At 45.0% G+C, this 12,511-nt stretch overlaps 1 protein-coding gene across 1 annotated transcript; it reads left to right on the top strand.

Moving 5' to 3' along the window:
* Positions 1 to 554: 554 nt before the first annotated feature.
* Positions 555 to 11,844, top strand: arhgap35b (Rho GTPase activating protein 35b). Its single transcript, XM_058087699.2, has 7 exons — positions 555 to 1,022; positions 3,945 to 7,824; positions 7,919 to 8,060; positions 9,352 to 9,429; positions 9,514 to 9,645; positions 9,796 to 9,901; positions 10,957 to 11,844. The coding sequence occupies exons 2-7, from the start codon at positions 4,105 to 4,107 to the stop codon at positions 11,375 to 11,377; spliced, it is 4,599 nt and encodes a 1,532-aa protein (XP_057943682.2). The 5' UTR covers positions 555 to 1,022; positions 3,945 to 4,104; the 3' UTR covers positions 11,378 to 11,844.
* The last annotated feature ends 667 nt before the right edge of the window (positions 11,845 to 12,511 follow it).

The following is a 12,511-nucleotide window of genomic DNA, read 5'->3' as shown; positions in this document are numbered from 1 at the left end:
CACTGGCTTCCATTTGGTGGTTTGAAAAGATGTTAGTAAATAAATATACACAGATGCAATCACATTGAATTTCAATATGTCCACATTTAATGAGGCTATTTTTTTAATATGATGTCTGCTAGTGTAGGACTGGAATGTTCTACTATCATAAAAAATAATATTATAAATTAGAAATGGAATGTATTGCACATAGGATAAGCGGCATAGAAAATGATTGGATTAATGTAAAAATCTGTTTGGTATTCCTAATCGCCTTCCTCAAAGTAAATTTAACAGTAGATGCTGCCCTCTAGTGGATAAATGGTGCAATATCAATATAAAAATGACCAGATATATTGACTTTTAAAAGATGGTTAATTCATTTTTGCATTTCAACGACGTAAACAACACAAGAAAAACACGGATACTTGTAAAATGTTGAATTGATCACGCCAGTATCGATGAGATCGATATTTGGATCGACCCGCCCCCAATGATCTCGCCGTGCTGCAGTAGTGTGCGGGCGCCGCTGGGTGAGTCCCTCTCTCCGCCGCCTCTGCCTGCACCGCTCCGCTCTCCCGAAGAAAAGAAGAGGAGGACTGGGTCCGGGGAAGGAGGAGGGCCCCCGCTACCACCACCACCACCACCACCACCACAACCACCGCCGCCATTATCGGGAAAGCTGGCTCAAATCTCACTTTCACACAGGCGATCTTGCTCTTAAATGCAGGGTACTTGAACGCAACGGTGGATGTTTTCAGCGAAACGATTGCAACAAAGTGGCCCGTTTTGTGTGAGGCGTGTGCGGCCGGCCCAGCTTTAAATGTGCACAACAATGGACACAATAATGAGTGAAAAGCAAGCAACGTGGTGAAGTGAGCAGAGGGCGGCTTTCAGGCTTTTTATTTTTGCACGCCGGGGATTTCTTATGAGGCATTGAACAACATTGGATTGTTCTGTCTTTTTGTGGATATTTATTGCCTTTCCAGTGTTTTGTTCAAGAAAACGGACAAGTGATGCAGAAGAGGAGGAGGCAAACACGGGTAACTGCTGTTTAGCACACAATCCCACATTGAATGTTAGCTGTAGCACACCGGCCCGGCCAAGGTGTGTTTTGTGCGGCTTTGTGCGGCTGCACATCAGGCGGCTGGGCTGCGGCAAGCTGGCCTGACAGATGCAGGAGGTGAAAAGGGAGGTATGCAGTGGTATGCACGCCCTCCTCTTACTCTACTCATGGCTTTAGCGCACCGGTGCGTACACTTACATAAAGATGTGTGTGTACTAGTGAATGCACACCAGATTTGTTCAATGCTTCTGCAATCTCATTATGTAGACAGCAGCAACAGCAGCAGCAGGCCTGGCGTGGTCAGCCCCTCTTGTGACTGGCCACCCCATTGTTAATCCTTGATAAGAGAGTAGTATGTAACGTTAGCAAATATGATCCCCCCCCCCTTAGGTCGATGAAGGTAGCGGCTTTGTTTGGATGAGCTCCCAGGTTGCATTTGGGAATCAGCAGGGTTGCGTTTATTTATTTTGGATGTCAGGCCTAGCCCAGCTGAGTAATGTGGGCTGCTTATAGTTGCTTCTGACCAAGCTAAATATGTCTGCTTATTTACCTCCCTTTATTTAGAATGCCTCCCTATTGTCCTGATTTGCTCCCAATGGCTCGGTATTGTTTATCACAGAAGTACAATAGGAGTCCATTTATGAAGCATCATTGTGGCTTAGTAGTATTAAGTAAATGCTCCGAAGCTATCAAAATGTTAAGTGAACAACGACTTTCTGTCGTAGTACTTTGCATATGAACCACCCCCTAATCAGCCATTTACAGTATTTCAATGAACTATACATTCAGAATATTTTTTTATAGTAGTAACTTACAGTCATGCCACTTGTCATTACGGTATTCCAGAAATTCTCAATTCGATTACTCAAACAGACTAGTTCAAACAACAAGAACAAAGTCATTTTACTGACTTGATGTTATTGCCATGGCGATTAATTGCTTACCCTAGTGGTCTATATGATACCAGTGGATACACCGCTTGACAGCATAGCTCAGCAATGCAGCATGGTTGCATTGATTGGCTTGGCATTGCACACTGTAGGAATGGTTACGTGCATGGCTATTTATTTACCCCATGACACCAGTCACAGTCTCGAGTATCTGCCCTTAATGATCTGACTACTAGATCAATATTAGGGATGCTCTGATCAGGGTTTTATGCTGCTGATCATACAGGACTGAAATCGGGCGATATCCGTCATTGATTAAAGACACCTTAATTTAGACAAACATATTTGACTTAGTTTTTTTAAGAGAACATATATCACTTACAGAGGATGAGATGACTTCTTTAAGGAGACTTTGGATGTGAGAGTACATTGGTGGACCTCTAGCAGGACTTCCAGGTAAGTGAGAGAGCACTTGGCGAACCCGGTGTCTTCCCTGGTATTCCAATAGCGTTCAAAATGAATGCTTTTGAATGTGCTAGCCCTAGTGGCATGTGTTTCACGCAGCAGGCATGATTGTTATTATTATTATTATTAATATGCAGTGTGAAGGACAGTGGGAGAAGGATGCTGCCCAAGACATGAGTTGGGGCAAGATGTGACATGAATACACGGTTCCCTGCAGGCTCTAGTAGTACTACAGTAAAGTCTCATTATATCGATATCGGTTATATCGATAGTACTGCTTATTACGATACTATTTTCATTTCCCGGCAAATTTCTAGTCTTTTATGATATAATTAGTTCCGGTTAGTACGATACCCGGTTATTATGATAATCCGGTTACTACGATGCCCTTTTCATCTCCCGCCAGCCAATTTGGTCTGCTTATATCGATACAAAAGCAGCTTAAAGCTGAATCAATATTTGCTTAAGGATTTCAATACCACCATTAGCGAAATCTGTAAACGGCGTATTGTTTGATTTTCGACTAACACCGTTTCGGATTTTCCACCAACTGACGGTAATTAGAGGATTACAGGTAATTAATATGAGGTAACTATTAAACAATCTTTTGAAGTAAAGGAGTAAATATTTGTATAATTTGGAGGGAAGATTCAGTGAATAGACTTAGTGTTTTCATGACGAGGATGACGAGGATGAAGAACCAACTGACAGCATACACACCTATTCCAACGAAGACACAAGCGTACAAATACATGTATTTAATTGTGTTGTATTCAGATATCTTTTTATTGCCTGCAATAATCACTGTTTTTCATATGTACATGCTGGCGTTCGTGGTTTCTCTTGTGTGTATAGAACAATGTCGAGTGCATTATTGCCCACTTTTAGTGCAGTTTGGCGCAGGATCGGATATATCGATAGTCCGGTTATATCGATATTTTTTCCGACTCCCGAGAATATCGATATAACGAGACTTTACTGTAGTTGTCATCAGTGTTGAAAGGCATTATCGGGATATGCCGATACTGATCAGTAGCCGATCGATTAGCGCGTCCCTAATCAGAATTATGTCAAACGCATCTTACGTTGTCTGTGTCATTGTATTTTTCATTCATTGAAGCTGTAAGCTTTGTGTTCTTTTGGTTACGAGAGGCTGTAATGAGGTACTTACAAGTCATTTTATGGCTGCAGCACAATCAGATATGAGCTGATAACAATGTCATTTAAAGAGCACACACTCCCGTCAGGGTCCTTCACATTGAATCACTTTGACTCTGATTTAATGTGAGAAGAAGTAATCAGACGAAAGCAGAAATTGATATGATAAAGTGTCATGTTTTTGGGAGATTGAGTGTTTGTTTATGATGGCTTATTGGAAAAAATAATCTTTGTTTTGTATTCCCTGTTAATGCACCTCAAAAATATAATCGATTATTTGTTGTGGGAACTGTACGACATTACTGATTACATTTGGTTGACTGGACGTATTTATTTTCGTAAGATTGTACTTCTAAAATGTATTTCTTTTGTCCTTTGTGTTGCAGGACTTGCACAGGGGATGAATTAAAGAACCTTCGCCACATATCATTGCAGGGCTGTTTATGTTGAAAGTGAAATTTGAGCCCTTCAGCAACTTTATGGACAAACATTTCAGCAAACCTTTTACACAGTGCCTGTTTATGGCAGGATGATCGTCGGTCAGTTATGATGGCGAAAAAACAAGATGTCCGATCCCCCATTTACAACCTCATTGTGGTGGGTTTGTCAGGTACAGAGAAAGAGAAAGGACAATGTGGGGTTGGAAAGTCCTGCTTGTGTAATAGGTACGTACGACCCAGTGCAGATGACTTTTACTTGGACCACACGTCAGTGTTGAGCACCAGTGACTTTGGGGGTCGAGTGGTGAACAATGATCACTTTCTCTTTTGGGGGGAAGTCTCACGCCTCTTGGAGGAAGGGCCTGAGTGTAGAATGCATGTTGTGGAGCAAACGGAATTCATCGATGACCAAACATTTCAGCCCCATCGTAGCACCGCTATGCAGCCCTACATCAAACGGGCAGCCACCACCAAGCTGGCGTCGGCAGAGAAGCTCATGTACTTCTGCACAGATCAACTGGGCCTAGAGCAAGACTTTGAGCAAAAACAAATGCCTGAAGGCAAGCTGCAGGTTGATGGTTTCCTGCTTTGTGTCGATGTCAGCCGGGGAATGAACCGCAACTTTGATGACCAACTGAAATTTGTCACAAACCTCTATGGTCAGCTTAGCAAGACTAAGAAACCCATTGTGTTAGTACTCACCAAGTGCGATGAAGGAGTTGAACGTTATATCAAAGATGCACATACCTTTGCTATCACTAAAAAGAGTCTACCAGTGGTGGAGACGTCTGCACGTTCAAATATAAACGTGGACCTGGCGTTCCTCACGTTGGTTCAGCTGATTGATAAAAGTCGAGGCAAGCCCAAGATCATCCCTTATTTTGAAGCACTTAAGCTCCAGAGTCAGCAGATCGCTTCGGCCAAGGATCGCTATGAATGGTTAATCAACCGGATTGTGAAGAATCATAACGAAACCTGGCTTAACACCAGTCGACGCATGAACACTTCCCCCGAATACAAGGAATATGTCTTCTTGGAGGGAACGGCTAAATGCAAGAAGCTTTTTCAACAGCATGTTTACCGTCTGAAACAGGAACACATTGAGAGGCGACGTAAAATCTACCTAAGCACTCTTCCTCTTGCACTTAGCTCTTTGGTGCCTGATCTGGATGAAATAGATCAACTCAGCTGGTCCGGCGTACAGAAGGTTCTTGAGTCCAAGCAGCACTTTGCGCACTGGTTTGTTGTTCTGGAGGACTCGCCTTGGGAGGACACGTCTCACATCGACAACATGGAGGATGAGCGGATCCCCTCAGACCTTTTGGAAACCGACGAAGCAGAGGAATTGTTTAATGCCCACCTGGAGCATTTACGTAATGAGTGCCGGCGTGCAGAGATGAGGCTTGAGTTTAAACAGAAACTATCTTCTTCTCCTTTTGTCACCCCCGGTAGGCCTTGGGAGGAGGCTCGCAGCTTCATCATGAATGAAGAGTTCTACCAGTGGTTAGAGGAACCGGAATACTTGGATCTTTACAACCGACATCAGAAGGAGATCATTGATCGTGCTAAAGAAGATTTCCAGGAGCTCTTACTGGAGTACTCTGAGCTTTTTTATGAACTTGAAGTAGATGCCAAGCCAAGTAAGGAAAAGATGGGGGCAATTCAGGAAGTGTTGGGGGAGGAGCAGAGGTTCAAAGCGCTGCAAAAGCTTCCAGCAGAAAGAGATGCTCTGGTATTGAAGCATATCCACTTTGTATATCACCCTACTAAAGAGACCTGTCCGAACAGCCCCCACTGTGGAGACTCGAAGATTGAACAACTCCTTGTGTCACGATTCCCGACATGTTATCCTTTTTTTGATGTGAAAGCTCATTTCGGGGACACAAAGGCTGACAGAATCAACCTCGTCATACTGGGGAAGGATGGGCTGGCCAGAGAATTCGCCAACGACATTAGGGCTCTCTGTACAAATGATGACTGGTACGTCCTTGACGGCAAAATGTATGAGCTGACACTGCGGCCCATTGAGGGAAATGTACGTCTTCCTGTAAATTCTTTCCACACTCCGACTTTCACACCTCACGGATGTCTGTGTCTGTATAATTCAAAAGAGTCCCTCTCCTATCTGATTGAAAGCCTTGAGCGTCTAAGGGAATCCACGCTAGGTCGGAGAGACAGCCAGCTAGCACAGCTGCCCACGTCACTGCTCTTAGTCACCAAAAGAGGCGTAGGCTCATATGTGGACATCGGAGGAGAAACCGCCTTAAACTTAATAACGCAGGGACAGCAGGTTGCAAGGAGACTGCAATGTAGCTTCCTGGATCCTGCCTCTCCAGGTGTAGGCTATGGGCACAATGTCAGTGAGTCACAAATCAACCAAGTGTTAAGGGGCCTTCTGGATATTCGGAGGAGCACAGCCTTCAGTAGCAGCTCCCCGCCTCATCTCCCGGAGCCTCCAGGTCTGAGAGACTCTCCTCATCAGCCGGTCCCAGAGGCAGATCTTCGTATCGTCATGTGTTTAATGTGTGGCGACTCCTACAACATTGAGCAGCTCTTATCCCCCTTCCTGATGCATCAGCACTGTAGGCCCATGTCAAACAGCGGAACCTCTGTATTGCTGGAGCAAACCATTGCAGGACACAAGCTGGCTATCGAGCTCTCGCTTCTGTCATACCACGCCTCCTTCACTTTACGGAAGAGCAGACTGGTACACGGTTACATCGCAGTGTATTCGGTGTCCCGAAAAGCATCCCTGGAGACCCTGTGTGCATTCTTGTGTGAGGTTCAGGACATCATCCCGGTCCAGCTGTTGGCAGTGGGAGATAGCCAGGCCGAGCTTACTGAGAGCGAGTACGCCCGTGAACAACAGCTCCAAGGAGAGGAACTTGCTCATGAGATCGAAGGTCGTTTCAATAGTGTCGTCTGCGGATCCGGGGGTGTCATGGGAGGCCTGCACAGGATAGAAATGTTCCATCCATTTCTCATGGAGGTTGTGGAGAAGCGCAACATTGTGGAAGCCACGCACATGTACGATAATGTTGCTGAAGCGTGCACCAATGAAAACGTATACTCCCCACGCTGCAGTTCTCCCAGCCCTGTCACGATGTTCCTGGATTCAGAGGATGACGTTGAACCATCACCACCGTACTATGACGGCACTCTCACATCTCACAGTGTGGGCTTCAACTTGCCCGACTTGGATTCCGGTGACATCTCTCTTATATCTGATATTAGAGACCTTGAGAGCAAACTCAACAACAAAGTGCCACCCCACGTGAGAGTTAAACCCGGTGTCACTTTCGACTTTCGAAAAGTCAGCCGAAACCCATACATCGACACACTTGGCCACCGTCGCTCCCTGCCATCTGCCGTCACCTGGGTCCCAGGGGGAGACATGGGCTACGATCCCTCAGACTATGCTGAACCAATAGATGCCGTCTCCAAACCACGCCCTAGTAATGAAGAGATCATCTACTCTGTGCCACATGACAGCACACAAGGAAAGATAATCACCATACGCAACTCCAACAGGATGCACTCGAATGGCAATGGATCTGACAGTGAAGCAGACAGCAGCTCTCTGGAGCGCAGGAGGAAATTCTCAGCAGCTGGCGTGAAGCCTCGTTTGTATCGCGACCGATCCAAGAGGCTCGGAAAGTTCAGCAGTTTCCGTACGAGTTTCATAGGCAGTGATGATGAGATGGGAGCGCTCCCAAAGTCCAAAGAAGATGACTTTGGGACGCTGAAAGGTGAAAACCTGGTGAATGAGGAGAATGAGGACCCCAAGAAGAGGAATATTTTGAAGAGTCTGCGACGAACAGCCAAGGTGCGTCCTACTTTTGTAAAGATACTGTGTGCTGCATAAAATTGTAAGTAGAAACTAATCCATTTATTACCCTCTGTCTATCATTTCCTCTTAGAAAACAAGAACAAAGCCTCGTCCGGCGATCCCCAAGCCCATGGAGAGTAACTATTTTGGGGTCCCCTTAGTCAACGTGGTGTCCCCAGACAGACCTATTCCACTCTTCATTGAGAAGTGCGTTCGTTTTATTGAGACCACAGGTGGGTTGTTTTTTGTTTTTACACTAGATGCACTCACTGGTTTGTGCAATTTTAATTTAATGCAATGCAAGAACCTCCGATTGACTGGTGACCAGTACAGGGTGTACCCACCCCGCCTCTTGCCCAAAGTCAGCTGGGTATTACTGTATTGAAAACTCTGAAGAAGACCGATCCTATGTTTGGGACAAAACTTCAGTCCCCTTTTTGGGTCAGACTGGAACCACCTAAACCACGTTATGAGCCTGTTCAGGTCCAGGTTTTTGGAATCACACCAAATTATTTTGTGTCATGCCCACAGTGATTATTTGAAATAGTTATTGAGAAACTGATATCTGAAACTGAAATATCTATATAATAAAAATATATATAAAAATATCTCAAACTGAAACCAGTGAAATGCAACAAAATGGAGAGCAGTGAAGCATACAAGCGTATGCTAACAGTTGACCGCATACCCCACAGAGTGGAGGGATTTGTCATTTTATTGTCTTAATTGGTGACAGAGCCTTGGACTGAATTGACACTGCGTGCATGTGTCATGACGGTGATGTGCATATGGTCCCCTTATACATAATGGCCGCCCCCCCACCCTGTTATTTTAAAGAAAGTATAATGGAACAACATATGACAATATATTGCTGTCTACTATATCACCTTGCATTGCTTCTCCCGAGGCTACACTCTTCTGTGCTCTGTGTGTGCTACCAGCCCCGCCTCCACCTACCGAGATAAAGAAACTCTTGGACTGACAAAAGGGCTCATTCCGTTCATGCTGTTTTTCTAACGCACCAAGGTGTTGAAACCAATGCACAGACCGAACCCCTCTCCCTGCCCGTTTGGAGATGGGAGATGGAAAAAACAGACATACATGCACATGGCAATGTCTGTAGATGGGCAAAAATCATTAATTCATTCATTCATTCATTTTCTACCGCTTTTTCCTCACAAGGGTCGAGGGGGTGCTGGAGCCTATCCCAGCTGTCTTCGGGCGAGAGGCGGGGTACACCCTGGACAGTGCATTATTGCCCACTTTTAATGCAGTTCAGCGCAGGATCGGATATATCGACAGTCCGGTTATATCGATATTTTTTCCGACTCCCGACAATATCAATATAACGAGACTTTACTGTATATAAAAAATAAACAGGTGCCAATCAGCCCACTATTGATGGTTAGTCCGTGCCTGCGTACCACAGAACGGCACTTCTTTGACAATTAGCACAGTGTCATTTGAAATGGATGTTTGTTTGAAATATAGTCATCTGTGTGCCCCTTTCCCTGTGTTCCTCAGGTCTGAACACAGAAGGATTGTACCGTGTAAGTGGGAACAAGTCAGAGATGGAAAGCATGCAGAGGCAGTTTGAACAGGGTGAGTTAACCAAGCAAAGTCATGCTTTAGTCCAGAGATCTGACGCTTCTTTGACACCTTTTTATCCCTATTCTGCTTGTACAGACCACGGATTAGACCTGGTGGAGAAAGACTTCTCCATAAACACTGTGGCTGGAGCCCTTAAGAGCTTCTTCTCCGAGCTGCCTGAGCCCCTGGTGCCTTGTGCTCTGCAGGTGGACCTACTGGATGCTTTCAGTAAGCAAACACTGCTGGGTCTTGACTCCAACATAAAAAGATGATTCTTTGAGGGGCTAAGAGGGTGGGGCGGGATTTGTCATATTTTCATGATGGCGTCTTGGAGTGAAATAATGATAAAATAACGCTGGCTTGTTGCTGTGAATGCAGAAATCAATGACAGAGAACAGAGGCTGTACACAATGAAGGATGTCCTGAGGAAGTTCCCCAGGGAGAATTATGATGCCTTCAAATACGTTGTGAGCCACTTACACAAGTAAGTTCCTTGAATTAAGTAGCCTATTTCTAACGAACAGTTCTTGAAATCTGCGTGGAATGGATACAGTCCACCCCAGAATCAAAAGGGCGTTGATTGTTTTAGGCCATATAACAAATGCTAATATGTTGTTTTTGGCTATGGGTAACCTATACATGCTGATTGAAGACTACAGTTTAATTCATGCATATTATGTCACTACATTTGCTGCCATTCAGTAATCCCTCATTACTCCATGGTTAATTGGCACCAGACCCAAATGTATTAAATGAATTTCTTATTTATAAATTTAATCTTTTTGTAGAAACCATGAAAAGTTTACAACCTATGTTTGTTTGTTTTTTTTACATTAGAGTCCTGTAGATATGAAATAACACCCCTATAATCACCTTTACACTCGTTTTACCCAATATAGTAGAGTATATCAGAGAGTTTCCCCTAGGGGACCTAAGTGAGGGGTGTACAGGAAACAAAGCTAGGGGTTCAGAGTTGAGTTTCAGCTTTGCGTCGGTAACGGCTACATCAGAGTGTTTTTATTAGGGATTATTGTGCTAGTTGCGAGAGAATTCCAACCCGCAATAAAAGCCTCTGTCTCACCGAACATTACAGTAAAATTACTGAAACCACAGGTGAGCTTCACTTGTGACCTTGCAGTCCCTCACAAACTAGGTTATTGTGTGCCACATGCCCCTTTCTGATTTGCAGCATGGCGCCAATATAATGTTTGCAGATTTATTATACGCCATGACTTTCTATGGCCTGTTTAATGTCTTCATTGTAAGCGTGGCATCGTTATTCTTGCTGAGCCGATGATAAACTGCAGCGACAGGTCATAAGGTGACGCAGAGAGTACTCTGCAGCATCCAAAGGGGGCGTACTTGTAAATCAGCAAATCGGCAAAGGACCTCGCTGCTTGTATCGTTAGTTAGCAGGATTGCACATAAATTAATCGATTTGCTTAAAGGGGAACGACTATGCTCATTTTTGACGCTTTGTATTGAGTTGCGGACTCCTATAGAGCAGCTCCACATGTTTACATTGCTTTTGTTTGTCAGGGTGAGCCAGCTGAGCAGACTAAACCTGATGACCAGCGAGAACTTGTCCATCTGCTTCTGGCCCACTCTCATGCGACCGGACTTCTCCACCATGGACGCCCTGACGGCCACGCGCACCTACCAGACAATCATCGAGACCTTCATCCACCAGTGTGCATTCTTCTTCTACAACCAGCCCCTCATCGACTCCCCCACGGGCCTCGGGGGGCTCCCCGCCTCGCCCACCACCACACTGGGAGGCACCTCGGCCTACTCTTGTTACCGCTCCTCCCCACCGCACACGGGTGCGCACTTCAGCCCCCTTCAGCAGCAGTCGCCGCCTACCACCCCGCAGTCCCCCCTGCAGTCCCTGCTGCCTGCTTTGCACCAGCATTCGCACCCCCATCCGCACCCCTCCCCTGCTGAACAGGAGACACTGTGAGACGAAGAAGCCGCGTGTGCCCAGGATGAAGCCGGACCTCAACGCAAACGACACGCAAACATGAGCACTTGCACACCATTTCATGAAGGCGGAGGTGAGGGGAGTGCCCCCCCACCTCATAATGGTTGTGTGCTAGCGTTGCCTGGACAGCTAACCTTGTAAGCTGGAAGACCACCATATTTTTTATCTGTGTTATTTCTTTTTCCTCATGATAGTACTGCCACTGGATTTGTCCACTGTTTCTCTTTAGGGGCAATTTGCGCCCCCTAGTGGAGGCCTTGAGGATTTATTTCATTGGGGTGGGGCTTACACATCCAGGGATGCACTTTAACGTTCACTGTTTTGTTTTTTGGGGGAGTTTTTTGGACATACTGTGTTTTTAATTTTCTCAGCCATACCCATTGCCTCTTCAGAACAGAGCTCGGGCAGATCAAACTGTTTACATGAGTTTTTTTTTTTTTTTTGTATCCACATACTTATCTGAAGCACTTTTTGATAGTGTAGCGTTCCATTTTGGAATTGTCCATATTATTTAGCGGTTGAGTGTGGCGTTCTAGTGCAAACAGGATCCCCTTATGTAAAAACTTTCATTGACTCCATTATTGCGGAGCGGTCCTGTGGAATTTAGTGTTAGACTTTTGTCTTCTTTCTAGCTGTTGGGTGTTTCAGGAAGTTGGGTTCAATAATGGCAGCCATATTTGATGTTCCAAAACAGATCTGATACGCTTGAAGCCAATCCTGTTTAGTGTCCACACTCTTAAAGGATATGCTAGAAATATGTTTACGTGCTCGAGTGAAGTACTTTAGCATATCGTTCGAAGAACTTTTTCTTTTAACCTTTACAAGAGGAAGCTCTGTGTTCAATCACTGGATCGACTCATTTTTCAAGGAATCACGATGCTGTCATCATTAAACTAAGAGCCGTACGCTCAATCTATCATGAAATATACTGTATCATCTTACCTGCACCTCCAAACACACCACTTGTGACTGTATACTGCTTGTTTGTACCTGGGGAAGGACACCCATCAAGTCAGTGGTAGGAAACATTTCTAGTGTGTATTTCAATGACTGAACGGCCATTCTTACAATTTTTTTTGTGAATGGTTCAAGGCCACTGCATGATTTAAAAAA

The sequence above is a fragment of the Doryrhamphus excisus genome, linkage group LG21, assembly GCF_037039965.1.
Source record: "Doryrhamphus excisus strain RoL-2023G ecotype Guam linkage group LG21, RoL_Dexc_Guam_v1.1, whole genome shotgun sequence".
NCBI classification, from domain to species: Eukaryota; Metazoa; Chordata; class Actinopteri; order Syngnathiformes; family Syngnathidae; genus Doryrhamphus; species Doryrhamphus excisus.
This window is presented reverse-complemented; position numbering and strand designations above follow the sequence as displayed.